This window comes from Lissotriton helveticus, chromosome 8 (genome assembly GCF_964261635.1).
Source record: "Lissotriton helveticus chromosome 8, aLisHel1.1, whole genome shotgun sequence".
NCBI classification, from domain to species: Eukaryota; Metazoa; Chordata; class Amphibia; order Caudata; family Salamandridae; genus Lissotriton; species Lissotriton helveticus.
Genome location: NC_136069.1, coordinates 270168821 through 270183679, shown reverse-complemented (window position 1 = coordinate 270183679; position 14859 = coordinate 270168821). Strand labels below are relative to the sequence as shown.

The 14859-nt window shown below is 43.4% G+C and overlaps 2 protein-coding genes across 2 annotated transcripts in view; one reads left to right on the top strand and one right to left on the bottom strand.

The window, feature by feature from the left end:
• AASDHPPT (aminoadipate-semialdehyde dehydrogenase-phosphopantetheinyl transferase) overlaps positions 1-10928 on the bottom strand; it is a 254795-nt gene extending 243867 nt beyond the window's left edge. The window contains exon 1 of the mRNA XM_078657030.1: positions 10670-10928. Coding sequence (XP_078513156.1) covers positions 10670-10894 — 225 coding nt within the window. The 5' untranslated portion in view covers positions 10895-10928. The remainder of the gene's footprint in view (positions 1-10669) is intronic.
• A 279-nt stretch (positions 10929-11207) lies between these two features.
• KBTBD3 (kelch repeat and BTB domain containing 3) overlaps positions 11208-14859 on the top strand; it is an 87284-nt gene continuing 83632 nt past the window's right edge. The window contains exon 1 of the mRNA XM_078655975.1: positions 11208-11317. The gene's annotated coding sequence lies outside the window, so the exon portion shown is untranslated. The remainder of the gene's footprint in view (positions 11318-14859) is intronic.

Sequence of the window (14859 nt, the reverse complement as noted above, 5' to 3'; positions counted from 1 at the left end):
TGAGGATTTACGGAAAGCCTCTGGTTAAAACGACTAGTGGGCCATAGGTGGAACTGGCTTACAGATATCAATGGGTTAATCGACTGAAGAATTCATGTAATTGAGATATGATCTTTTAAGTTATACATGGCATTGAGGGTATGGCTTTCATCAAGTGTGCTACCCAATACAGAGTACAAGAAGGTAGTGGCAAAGTCAATCACCTGTCAACCACATTGTGCCCAGCAGACACTTCTACTGAAAACTTTGCAGATGCAAACAACTGAAGTACTGGCACAAATGGATTGGTCTGTTACATTCAATCCACACACAAATCACCTAAATGTTTTTATTTAGGAGTTTCTACTCTTAAATATTGATTACAAAACTATTAACCTATCAAAATATTGAGGTAAAAATCTCTATTACTAAAATATCGAATTTACATAGTTAAAAAGTACATAACTAAAATATCAACCAAAATAAATAACTACCATGAAAATATGAACTACAAAAAATAGTATGTTAAGGTAAGCAATAGAATTTAAAAATAATATCTATTTTTTAAAAATGTAGGGTTTAAATATTACTGTAGAAAAATTGTATTAAATAGAAATATTACTAAATAAATGTAATTAAGTAATTATAAAAATTTTAATATTTAAAAGTACTTTGCCAAATTAAAAATACTATCTTCAATTTGTATTACTTCTAAAAATAATGTAATATTTTAGAATTATAAATTTACAAAATAGTTCATAAAAAGGCTACTTATTATTACAACATATTGACTCTTGCATATAACTCATTACAGGTATAAGAAAATATTAAATTATTTAAAAACACCAACAATTTACATGTCTCAAAACACATTCTAAATACTCATGCAATCACTGAATACAATTTAAATAATAATGTATTCTTAAAGTTCTGTACTTTTGTCGTTTTTTTCATGAAATATTCTAATAGGAATTATTTTAAAAAAATCAAAGAACCATAAAAGAAAACTAGAATTAAATGAAACATTCATAAATAAAATGTATTAACTGCAATTCTACATTCACAAAAATATAATTTGGTAACATTGGAAAAGTGCATACATTTGGCAGTATCCAGAAAACTATTCAAACTGCTGTTGGAAAAACATTGGGAAAAATACATATATTTTGGGGCTGGGGTGAAATGTACCATTCTAATCCTAATTCTAACAATATTTCGGAAAGCAAAAATGTTTCTATTGGGAAAGGTGTCAGATTTACAATGTGTAATCAAATCCTATCAAAAATGGAAAGAGTGCATACATGTTGGTGCGGGGGTCAGAATAACTGTTATAACTCAAATTCTGACTTATTGGGAAAAGTGCATATATATTTTTTTTTCAAACAAATGTTATTGTGTCAAATGGTCACATATAGTGCAGTGTTCCTTAAACCAGGAAACATCTGCCAAATCAAGCATTGCATACCAATGTCTTTGACAGTAAGTAGGTACATTATTACCTTTGAAATAAGAAAATACATTGTAACAGAAACACCCTAAACCCCCCCACACACCAACACACTGCTGCGTTTCGATCGTCACTACATCACCCATCCCAGTAAATCCATTCCTATACTATATATCCAGTCCCTTATCCTAATGGCCCACAGATCAAGGCAGATACGGATGCGTCCACAGAGGGCACTGTGTCCAATTCCAGGCCTCCGTAGTCTGCCCAGCGTTTACAGATCTTAGGGTGTTTTTGCGGGCAGCCCCTGGCCTTAAATGTCAGAATCTCTAATCCCATATTAAAGTCCAACCTATTTTGCAATGCCGAGAGGGATGGAGGGGCCGTTGCCTTCCACAGCCTTGCTGTATCCCGTTTGGCCAAGGTCAGCCCCAGCAAAGGTAAGTGCCTCTTATATATGTTACCGCCTATACCCTCCGTAATATGCAGAATTATGAACCTCGGTGAGGCGGGGAGCTCCCACCCCAACTTTCCTAATGAGCACATTTAGAATACAGTGACACTGGTATTAAAAACCCCTTTATAAATTACGACTTTGGTGCTCCTCCAGCGGCAGCGCAACTGTGCCATCCGCTGGAGGACTGCCAAGGACTTTTTTAGAAAATGGCCCCCGGTTCACAACGCCGAGAGCTAAAGTAAGGAGACGGGATTCAGCCGGGGACCATGCACTCCTGACTCGAGATCTTTCGGCGGCGTTTGACACCGTTCCCCATGACCGGCTCCTGGCGAGACTCTTGGAGATCGGGGTTCGGGGAACGGTGTTCAGATGGTTTGAGTCGTTTCTTTCCAACCGAAAACAGACAGTCTGGGCCCCTCCGTACTCTGCTGTAGTGCCGCCTCTGGAGGTGGGAGTCCCTCAGGGGTCGATTCTGAGCCCACTCTTTTTAATATCTATATGTCCCCCCTCGCGGCACTGGCAGAGTCTTTGGGTGCCCAGATTATATCGTACGCCGATGATACCCAGCTTCTCTTCACTTGTGGTAAGAACATGGACTTTGATGGCGAGAGCATTAAGAACTGCCTGGGCGCTATATTTGCTTGGTTTTAACTTAACCAGTTGAAATGCAACTCCGACAAGTCCGAGCTTCTCTTCTTCGGATGCCCCCCTGATCCCGGATGGAAGACCTGGTGGCCTGCAGGAATGTTCCCCCCTGCTACTGACTCCAAGGTAGCTAAGAACCTGGGAATCAAGATGGACAATTGCCTTTCATTGAAACCCCAGATTCTTGGCTTGGTGGGACAGTGCTTTGGAATACTCACAATGTTGAGGAAATTTCTCCCCTTTCTCTCTATTGCCCATAGGAAAATTACGGTACAAGCCCTGATTGGATCAAGGTTGGACTACGTGAACGTACTCTACCTCGGCCTGCCTGAATATCTTTTGTCACGGTTACAGGTAGTGCAGAACGCGGCGGCTCGGGCCATTTTCGGCCTTGGTCGCCGTTCCCATGCCACTGGCCTTCTGGAGTCCCTTCATTGGCTTGCAATCAGGAAGCGCATTAAGTTCAAGGCCCTTACTATGGCGTTTAAAGCCCTTCATGGCATTGGGGCTCTCTATCTGCGGAAGAGAGTTGTCTTCCACCATCCAACCAGAGCTCTACGATCGGCTGCCATGTCACGAGCGAGGATCCCAGTAATTAGGCGTGCACGGACTGGGGGCCAATCCTTTCAACACCTAGCGTCACAGGCCTGGAATGATTTGCCTCTAGCTCTGAGAAAGAGCGAGAATTTGGCCTCTTTCAGGAAAGACCTTAAAACGTGGCTGTTCTGCCTCTAATTCCCCTTCCGTGGGATGAGTTATCCTGTGTCTGGTCTGTCAGCGCCGGGACACTCTGCTAGAGTAGCCGAGCGCTTAATAAAACCTACGATAACATAACATAACTGTGGTATCTATGGTTTGGAGTTTTAGGCTATCTTTATTCTCTACTTGTATCTATTGTTTAGAATGCCTCTTAGGGTTCTATGCTTGATGTTCTATCTGTTGTCAGTTACTGCCTGACTCCTGTTACTAGCTGACGTGCTTCGTGTTTGCTGTGAAGGATCTACATTAAAGAACCTACATTCTTCACCTGTCTTCTCTCCGCCTTTCATTGAAGACAGGACTTAACATTTGGCGACGAGGATGGGATTCTTTCCTTCACATTTCCAGCATTCGCTAAAGCACTGGGAGACCTCCTCAACGACCCGAGTGCGCTTGAACTTTTCCTTGAAGAAGCGCTTATTCTACATACAAGGTCGTATGAAAATTTTTATTTTCTGACAGTTCCTACCTGTCCAGCGCCACTTAATCCTTGTTGCGCATTTCAAATTCTTGAGCGAGCTTCCGCTCGAGCGCCACAAAGACTCCACGTTCCTGCCGCTCGAGCGATTCACGGCTTGAGCATTCTATCGAACGTACCCTGAGTCTTCTCCCTGCCATCCTCGTCTCTTCCTCCCAGTCAGCTGCTGTCGTCATAATCCTCCGTCCAGTCCACGACGGAGTGACGTCCCTCACGTTTGCTTCACCCTACGTGCCTCCATCTTGGTGCAGTTCACGCAACTTTCTCCAACCTATTTGACATGCACAGTCAGTTTCAAGCGCTCGTTTTCTCAAGACCTTTCTCATCGCATGAGGACTAATTACCTTTTGACAACGTTTTCTTTGTCATTTTCACAACGTTTTTCATTTTACAACGTTTTTCATGTTTACATTATTTTTCACTGCGCTGTTCTGGATTCCAAGCATTTTGGTCGTCTTCAGGTTTGGATTCTGTTTGATTTATTCGCTTTGGTACTGCATCTCCCACGGCACATCTTTTAGGAATTCTACTCGATGATGTGCACATCTTACAAAGTACTTTAATATTCTTCAGGAAAATTAATTGTGTGACAATTTATATTGTGTTTTTTCTTACATTTAACTTTCATTATATTCATTATTCACACCTTATACTAATATGTCACAAAATATTGTCACTCCTCCCTATTTTCTTCCTGATCCAGGTGTACCTAAAACTAAATGGAAACAATGGTTCAAAGGTTTTGGTAGTTATATTATTGCCTTAGATGGTCAGAAATTTGAACCAGACAGGAAGTTAGCCTTACTTTATAACAGTCTTGGAGCTGAAGGCCAACGCATTTTTTATCATTTACCTGTTTCTCCCCAACCTCATGAAACTGATTGGGATGTTTTTCAAGAAGCTGTTTCCAGACTAGCTAAGTATTTTATTGATGAAACCAGTGTAGTTGTTGAACGTCACAAATTTTATACCAGAAATCAGTATGAGTTTGAGTCAATTGACACTTTCTTAACTGAACTTAGAGTTTTGATCGCAACGTGCGAATTTGATGGCAACATGGATTCTTACCTCAGAGATCAAATAATAGTTAATTGTTATAATAAAAAGGTCCAAGAGAGATTGCTATGTTTCAGGGATCCATCTCTCAAAGAAACTCTTGAACTTGCTAGAGGAATTGAGAGATCTGTCTCTTCTCAAAGAGTTTTGAACAAAAATAAAAGTGAAACATTGACTGAAACTGTCAATGCTTTAAGCATTAAACCAAAATCTTTCCAATTTAAAAACAAAGATTCCAAAGAGCCTAGGAAAAATTTTGCGTGTTTCAGGTGTGGTTCATCATCACATCTAGCCAATTCCAAAAGTTGTCCAGCTCTCAGTAAAACTTGTCTTAATTGTAAACGAACTGGTCACTTCACCAGGGTGTGTAACAGAAACCCTATAAAAGTTAATACGATTGAAAATGTTGATTTTTCTGAACCTGAAAATGTATGTACAGTTGTTCCCTCTAATAAGATTGTTTTGTACATTGATGCTGAGTTGGATGATGGTGGTCCTATCTGTGACATCACCATTGGTGATATTGTAATTCAGGTGACGGTGGATTCTGGATCTCCAATCACTTTTGTCACTGACATCTTATTTAATTTACACTGGAAATCTTCCCAACTATTTCCTCCTGATATACACACCGTTTCATTTGGTGGTCATTCCATTGACATGTTGGGATTTTTGTTTTGGGGAAGGGAGATGTGTGGTATCTATGGTTTGGAGTTTTAGGCTATCTTTATTCTCTACTTGTATCTATTGTTTAGAATGCCTCTTAGGGTTCTATGCTTGATGTTCTATCTGTTGTCAGTTACTGCCTGACTCCTGTTACTAGCTGACGTGCTTCGTGTTTGCTGTGAAGGATCTACATTAAAGAACCTACATTCTTCACCTGTCTTCTCTCCGCCTTTCATTGAAGACAGGACTTAACAATAACATAACTCGACAAAATAAAATAACATTCTGCTCGAGAAAATGTTGAAACCTGTAATGCCACGACCTGCTTGAGAATATGTACTATCCTACATGTTATACATCTATATTATACCCGAAGCCTTGAAAAAGCCCAGGTAGACTTGACCCAAATGGGCGAAACACGTGTCAGCTGACATCCTTTGTCTAATTGAGATTTTGAATAAATTGGATTCTTTTTAAAGAAGATGCCTTGAAAATAAACACAAAAAATTACTCCAAAAAAGGATTTGAACTTTTTCTTCTTCCTTTGCTGTTCCCGAAAATAAATGGAGGAATACTTACTCAAAAAACTGTTTGGATTAATTATTTTTGAGGCTTAAGAGGTCCCGAGCCTCGAGTAAATCTCCTCCGAAACTATTTTGTTCACGAATTTGGCCAATACTATCCAGCACTGGGATCCAAGGACCTCTTCATTTCGATGCTTGTCAAGGCTGTGGTACGCCCACCCGCCAGATTGCAAGTGTAATCCATGGTGGGCAGGAGTTGCAGCTGCAGTCTGACCGCGGTGGCCTCATAGGAGAGCCTAGCATGCAGACCGCCGTCATGAAAGAGCTGACTGCACGTTCCTACATGGTGTGGCATGCATCCTACACCGTGAGGGAACTTGGGGTACAAATCCAGGGGGGCACATGTTGTGCAACCCCTGCATTCCCCTTCAGGTCCAGGAGCAGCAGGGGGGCCTTTGTTGCCTCTCCACCACCCTTTTTGTGGTGGGCTCACCACCATGAAAGGGGCGGCGGACAGGTAACTTGCAATATGCTCTGCAGTGCCGCAGCGGCACCACTAGCATATTGCAGCTCCCTGACAGCTGCATGACCACAGTGCGATCGTGGGTCCCCAGTGGACGCAGTGGTCTTGTGGTGGTCCTCCTGCCACACTCATAATACTAGGCCCATAATCCTTTATGCAGAAGCGATCTATAAGCACATTGTTAAAGGAATCCTGAAAATACCATATCAGCTGTAGTTATCAGCCATTTAACAACCATCTTCCGCCACGTAGAAAATATCTATACCCATTATCTCAAGAGATATAATTTTTAAAAACATGGTCAGGACATACAACAGCCATTTACCACACAACCCACATGTAAAAATAAGCCAGTCCCATTTTCCCAACTGGAGCAGTAGAGCACTGTAGCAAATGTATTCAACAGTCGTTTTAAGCCCATAATCTACCATGCATAAAATAGCTAAATACCTTTTTCCCTAAAACAATGATGAAAATATTATGCCAGAAATATTTAGCAGCCATTTACCACACATAGGCTCCTAGGTATAAATTACCTAATTTAATTTTTACACCAGGAATCAGTATAACATAGTGGAAAAGGAATCTATGTCGAAATCCTGCAGCCTTTTCCCCTGCAGGTAATCACAACGCGGTCGTTACATCGACTGTGTTGTCATTCCACATACCATTACTCCACAAGTCGGAACAACGACTTGTGGAGGGGGGGCGCTGGATGTTGGAATAGTATAATTTACTATTTCTTCTCCAGTCTGTGCAGACACTAGGGAAGGTGTTGGATTTTAAATCCAACACCTCCCCTCCCCCTCCGCAAGTCGTTCTTCCAACTTGCGGTGTAATGGTATGCGGAATCACAATGCGGTCTTTGTAACGACCGCGTTGTGATTACCTGCGGGGGTATAAAGTTTCGGGGTAAAGGTTGTTTACCGTGCAAAAGTTATTCAATAGGCCTTTAAGGCCATAATACTCCATGAGTAATATAGCAAATTATTGTTTCTTCATTGGAATGATAGCAAGATAGTGTCAGGTACATTTGAAAGCCATTAATCGCCAACATCATGTGTAAATATTCCCTATGCCCATTTTCCCAAGTTGAAAGAGTAAAACAATGTGCCTGGGGTAGGTAACAGCTGTTTACTACCCATAATCACCCATGTAAAATTAGTTATTTTAATTTTCCTTACAGGAAACATAAGAACATACTAGCAGATGTATTCAACAGCCCTTTACAGACTATAAACCCCCACACCTGAAATAGCAAATTACTGTTTCCTTACACAAATCAAGAACATACAGTACCAGGTGTATGTAACAGCTATTAACCCTTTGTGTGCTCGTGACGGAACGAGCCTTGGGTGGGCTGTGCTGGTGACGGATCGGTTCCGTCACGGCCCGCTCGCCGCGCCTGCACGGCGCGAATTCCGTGCCTGCGCTGACATTCTAAAGAGCGGTCGGGCCGTGACAGAAAAGTTCAGTCACAAGCACAGCCCACCCGAGGGCCGTGACGGAGCAGTTCCGTCATTAGTACGGGAGCGCCGTGCCGCGCGGCCCCGCCTCCCCCTTAGCGCTGCGGCGGAATAGCCGCCGCATCTAAGGGGTTAAACATCCGTCATCCCCATGGAGAAAGTCACTTTGCCCATTATCCCAAAAGGAATAAGTAAAATACAGTGCCTATGATATGTAAAAGCTATTTACTACCCATCAACCTCATGTAAAAATGTGGCATTCCTATTTTCAGAATAGGAAACATTAGAACACAGTAGCAAGTGCAATCAATCGTCCTTTAAAGCCCAAAATATTCCATGTGTTAAATAGCTCATTACCTTTTCCTTACAGGATTCATGAAAACATAGTGCGAGATGTATGCAACAACCACTAACATCCACAATCACCCTTGATAAAAATTAGGCACTCCCATTTTTTCCAATGAAACATTAGAATGCAGTGTCAAATGTATTTAACAGCCATTTAAAGCCAATAGTCCTCATTAGTAAAATAGCTCATTAGTATTGTCTCACAGGAATATTGAAAATACAGAGCCAGGTATATCTGACAGCCGTTTAACACCCACCATCCTCCATGTAGAAAATCTCTATGCACCTTATCCCTAAAGGAATATGTAAAATACTCTTCCTGTGATATGTAGCTGTCATTTAGCACTTATAATTCCACATGAAGAAAACAGTTATGCCCATTTTCCTAACCGAAACATATTATCTTTTTTGCCAGATAAGTGTTATTACCACTTAATACCCATGACTGGTCATTACAAATTTGGATTGTCAGTTATATAAATTCTACCATTGTGTAAATGTAACTGTTGCTAATACAATATATTAAAATAGTCTGCATTTTCCATTCCGATGAGGTAACTCTGTGCTATTTACGTGTTGTTGCCATAGTGCTAACAAAAATTCTTCTTACATATAGTATGTTATGTGTCCACTACCTCTGTAAACAGTGGTATTGTAGCTGTTTGTAATCCACTGGCACACAATCACCAAGAATGTACAATGGAATAAAACATATCATACAAGGTAAAACATCGCATTGCATACAGATGGGAAAATATCACAAAAGGCCCACTGCGTGAATGTTTACCAGCAAGGTAATGGATAATGAAAAGTGTATGTGACCACTGGGATATGTCATGCAAGCATATAATTAACATAATTTCTTTCATATATTGGTCAAACAAAGCTATTACTTGGTTGTGTGACTTTGCCACCAACAATTCAATGGTTAAAATGTGTGTGTTCTTCAGACTTGTTGTAAAAACATCCTGTATAGTGTAACAAATACTGCAAAGAGAGTGACTGTTCTCTGTGCACGTGTGCATTAAACTGCACTGCCATTGGTGGACACTTAAAGAATGGGACCCAGGGTGATCTGGCACGAGCCGGTGTCCCCCTGGAATAATTCGCGTGATGGAACAATCCATCGAACGCAATAGGCGGGGAGCAGGCTAGTGGGCGGGATTTAGGTTTTCAGGGCTGCGTAGATGTTTTGCCGGGCGGGAACGCCTCACTTGAGGTGATTTGTCTGCCAGCGTTGTTTGTCCCACCCACCCACCCCTTAATTTTTGCTGTTTTTCTTTTGTTTAAAAAAAAAAAAAACATCATATCGTCACGTTAGGACAGGTAACAGTTTTTTCCTTTCATTATTTTCCTTTTCTTTAGGCGCTGTTTGGGGGTCTGGAGCGGGCTTATCCTTTCCCTCTGGGGTGGGCTGAGGGTAGACAGAAAAGATGGGTAGGAAAAAGTTAAAGAGGAAGAAAATGAAATGTTGGGATTGTACAGTATGTGGGGTTTAGTGATAAGTATTGTTAGGAATGTTTTGATTATATATTTATGAGGAAAAACGTTTGAAGTTTTGCTAATGTTTTATTTCTCTCTCGTGACAAATAATTTTGCTTTAAGAAGGATTATTCTGTTTGCTTGTCCTAATAAAGTGACCTTTTCTGCTATGAATAACAAGGTGTGGATTGTTGTTATTGCACGAAGCAGCCCATCATCCCCAATTATCCTTTTAATATGTCGCCTATTTACATCTTTATACTAGCTTCTTTGGGAACCCGCCACCGCAAAAAAAATTTACACCTACATACAACACACTAGTTATGTATAATGAGAGCCAACAAATCAATATTACCTTTATAGATGGCAGGCATACACGAAGTAATGAGCTGCCAAAAGAGTCGTCAGGAATAAAATCCTAAAAAAGTTACTATGTGTAGATTTCCGTTTACGATCGAAGACCCACCTCTTCACGTTTGTTATTTTACTTCAAATTTACATCGTAGAACTGCTAATAAATGGTTTGTGAGTGTATTTGTGATATTCTTCTTTCTTTTCAAACTTGATAAATTGTGGATGGTATTCAAAGTTCTAAAATATGTCAAGACCATATATGCCTATGGACCCGATTCAGGTGGGAGACTGCTGATTTTATGTAGACTGTACACTCTATATGGGGGCATAATGATTCAGGACATCTCTGCTTTATTGCGCGCTTTAATTTTCATTATGCGCCAGTAAGCGAAACTGAATTGTGCACCATAACTGAACAGCGTCTTGTATACCATTACTGCACAATGCAACACATAAATAACTAGTGAACTAGGCAATGCGTGTACCATGGCGGCTTTGGCATCCCGAGTGAACACAAATTGTCCGATCCGTAGCTTCTCTTCTGGTTGCACACAGCGAGCAGCCAGAAGCCACTGTGCGCGTCCGGGGGTCCATGCCCCGCAACCGAAAGCCCAGCGCACGCTCCCCATTGAAACTCTGCTAAGCCGCACATCTGAGAGTGACAGATAGAAGACAGAGCTCAGAACAGAACCCTGCAACATGACGTACATCCGGATACACAGACCTCCCAATGTTTTCCTGCTAAGAGGGCGGACATCTTTAAATGAGTGCATTTACCAGTTTAAATAGCAGTCCTATTTAGTTTTGTGGAAGTACAAACTGTATTTTTATTATTTTATTTTTGTTCAGGATAAAACCTATTGCAGTGCCATTATAAAAGTATAGCACTACACTACTGATTGTTAGCATTTGTGTAAAGTAACCAACAAAAAAACATGTATTAAAAACGATGTTTTTACTGATATTTTGTTTATTGAACTGTGTTATGTGCTTTGGCATTTTGTGTTGGTGTGACGAACATGACTCCTGTTCTTAGATGGCGGCTGGTTGGAGGGTGCGGTCTGGTTTAATGATCTCAGGCACCGCACTCACCTCAGGCGGGCAGCGCTGAAGGTGCAGGGCAGGGATTTTGGGTGAGTAGCATGAGTGACAGCGCTGCGCATGAGCTAGGAGTATCGTTATTTGGACTGCCACAATATCCCGCAGTAAAAGTTGTTTGTTAGGCGTTTCCAACGTCCCTGTGTCTTGTATTTACAGTGTTATCACTGGTGAATTCACTGATGTATGCATCCCATTTCCAACGCTACTGCATACGAAAAATTAGATGCGATATGCTAAAGGTTTTTTTTTTTTTTAGCAATCCGAGTAAAAACTTTTAGAAAAGCTAGTATCTTGAGTTTAGACAGAATTACTCGTTGAGGTCATCATGCACGACGTGGAAACACTTCCCCCACAGGATCGGAACATAGGCAACAGATCATTTGCTAACTTAGTACTTGATCCCTAGCGTTCCAAGTCCCTGCTGCTCAGCCAGTGTGTGAGGTCATGTAGAATGTTGAGAGTGGATTGAGTTTCAGTTAATAATATGGCCTGAGCAGCAAGTATGCTGCTCCTGGTGGGGCTTAGCTATCTACTTGAAACTAAGATCTAATAGACCTTATATTGTACACTACTGTAGTGAAGACAGTACACGATGTATGGTTGAATCCTTTAGTTTATTGAAGAATAAAGACCCCAGCCAAAGCGTAACACCAACTTCAGCCGTCATCTGCCTTCTCTGACTTCACATTCCATATTACATCATAAGCATCCCACCAGGTTCCACAACTAAGGAGGCAGAGAAGGGACAGTACAACAGTAACTTTCTATAACATACCTTTTTACATAAAGTAGTAACACAACAACTACGGGCACTCAACTTCCTTTACAACACTGGTGACGATCTAGGGGAGAAACCATACGTGAAGTACAAAGTGAAAAGATGAGTGAACTTCTGAAGAAACGAATAGTTAATTGGATACCAGTTAAATCAAGTGTTAAGGAAAAAAAGCTCAAAAGAGTCACTGAACGCCTAGATACCCCACAAGGGTCTTCTCCATCTGGCAGCACTTAGCTTGGGCGTTTGATCTGCTTTGAGCAGCTGTGTGCAGTTAGAAGCAACCGTCAGTGTTTATTTTAGAGGAACTGGCAACGTTCAAGTGAACTTGCTGCTTTGAATTTATCTAGAAGTGGCAGTGCTTACTTTAAAGGAACTTTCTGCATTATTTGTTTTAACTGCCAAGCTGGAAAGGGATGTGTATGAAATTTATTCTGCTGCAGAGGGGTATTTCGTGGACTAATTCACCTAGAATATGCTCTGCTAAGCCTCCACATTACGCTACTTTGTAACGTGCCTCTCAGGAGTGGTGTGCGTTTGCTTACTAGTAAAGTGACTGAGGCGGGATTTGAAAGGCCTGCAAGTGTTGCCATGCATGGTGCATTTTGAGTGCAACCGTGAGCAGAGAATGCCACGGGTGGTGAGAGTAGTCGTCATCTTCATCCACAAGTTCCAGTGAAGACGCACGTGCTGGTGCATGCACAGGTTTAGTGTGGTCCTTTGTAACGTTACGGCTGACTGTGCACAATAAACTTTAATGATTATGACGTCTGGGTGTTGACGTCACTGACCTGTCTGCCATCTTTTTTTGGGGTGCCTGGTGTAGAGGAACAGTGACACACGCTATTTGCCTGGCGCTTATAGGGGGATGTTCACTATCACTTTGAGTATGTTTTTTGATGCTCTTCTTTGTTTGGTTGCCTTAGATTGTGTCCATATTGGCTGCCTAAGTGTATTTTTACATGCAATTCTTGGAGGTTGGAGGTTGCCTTAGGATAGATATGTCTATATAGGTGTCATGAGTAGGGTGTGTTTTACCTGAGACTTTGGCCCCGTCAGGTGTGCAAGAAGTTGTGTGCATTGCTGGGTTGTGTACTCTGGAGTGTTTTGCCTGAGGCTTTAGTCCAGTCAGGTGTACAAGACGTTTTGTGCTTTGCTGGGTCGTGTACCCTGGAGTGTTTTACCTGTGACTTTGGTCCCGTCAGGTATGCAAGAAGTTGTAAATGTCATGGTACTTATAGAGCGCACTGTCACCAGACGGTCACCTTGCGGTGTTGCCTATGCGGCTTCCTCAATCAATCAATCAATCATGCCATTTGTATAGCGCACTACTCACCCGGGAGGGTCTCAAGGCGCTTGGGGGGAGGGGTATGCTACTGCTCGAACAGCCAGGTCTTGAGTTGTTTCCTGAAGGCGAGATGGTCCTGGGTCAGCCGAAGGTGGATGGGGAGGGAGTTCCAAGTCTTGGCAGCCAGGTAAGAGAAGGATCTTCCTCCGGCGGTGGCTCTTCGGATGCGTGGTACGGCTGCGAGGGCGAGGCTGGTGGACCGTAGCTGGCGGGTGGGCGTGTAGAAGGTCAGGCGGTCGTTGAGGTACTTGGGGCCCAGGTCGTGGAGAGACTTGTGTGCGTGGGTGAGGAGCCGGAACGTGATCCTCTTGTCGACGGGGAGCCAGTGCAGGTTCCTCAGGTGGCTGGAGATGTGGCTGCGTCGGGGGACATCCAGGATGAGTCGGGCGGAGGCGTTCTGGATGCGCTGGAGTCTTTTCTGTAGCTTGGCTGTGGTTCCGGCGTAGAGGGCGTTTCCGTAGTCCAGTCGGCTGGTGACGAGTGCCTGGGTGACAGTCTTCCTGGTCTCGGTCGGGATCCAGTGGAAGATCTTGCGAAGCATACGCAGGGTGTTGAAGCACGATGAGGAGACGGCGTTGACTTGTCTGGTCATCGAGAGGGAGGGGTCCAGGATGAAGCCCAGGTTGCGTGCGTGGTCGGTTGGCTTGGGTGCGGTGCCCAGGGCTGGGGGCCACCAGGAGTCATCCCAGGCGGAGGGCGAAGATCCCAGGATGAGGACTTCCGTCTTGTCCGAGTTCAGTTTCAGGCGGCTGTCCTTCATCCACTCGGCGACATCTTTCATCCCTTCGTGTAGGCAGGTTCTGGCGGTGTCGGGGTCTCTGGTGAGGGAGAGGATCAGCTGGGTGTCGTCGGCGTAAGAGATGATGTTGAGGTTGTGCTGGCGTGCGATGGCTGCGAGAGGTTTCATGTAGATGCTGAAGAGCGTGGGGCTGAGTGAAGATCCTTGCGGGACTCCGCAGATTACTTCGGTGGCCTCGGAGCGAAACGGGGGGAGGTGGACTCTTTGTGTTCTACCGGCGAGGAACGAGATGATCCACTCCAGTGCCTTCTCTTGGATACCGATGTTGCTGAGGCGCTGGACTAGGGTGCGGTGGCAGACCGTGTCGAACGCAGCGGAGAGGTCCAGGAGGATGAGGGCCACTGTTTCCCCCTTGTCGAGCAGGGTCCGGATGTCGTCGGTGGCTGCAATGAGGGCGGTCTCGGTGCTGTGGTTGGCTCTGAAGCCGGACTGCGAGGGGTCGAGGGATCCGTTCGTCTCGAGGAAGGCGGTCAGCTGTCTGTTGACGATCTTCTCGATGACTTTAGCAGGAAAAGGGAGGAGCGAGATGGGGCGGAAGTTTTTGAGATCGGTGGGGTCCGCTGTAGGTTTCTTCAGGAGGGCGCTGATCTTGGCGTGCTTCCAGCTCTCCGGGAAGGTGGCGGTGTTGAAGGAGGCGTTGATGACGTTCCGG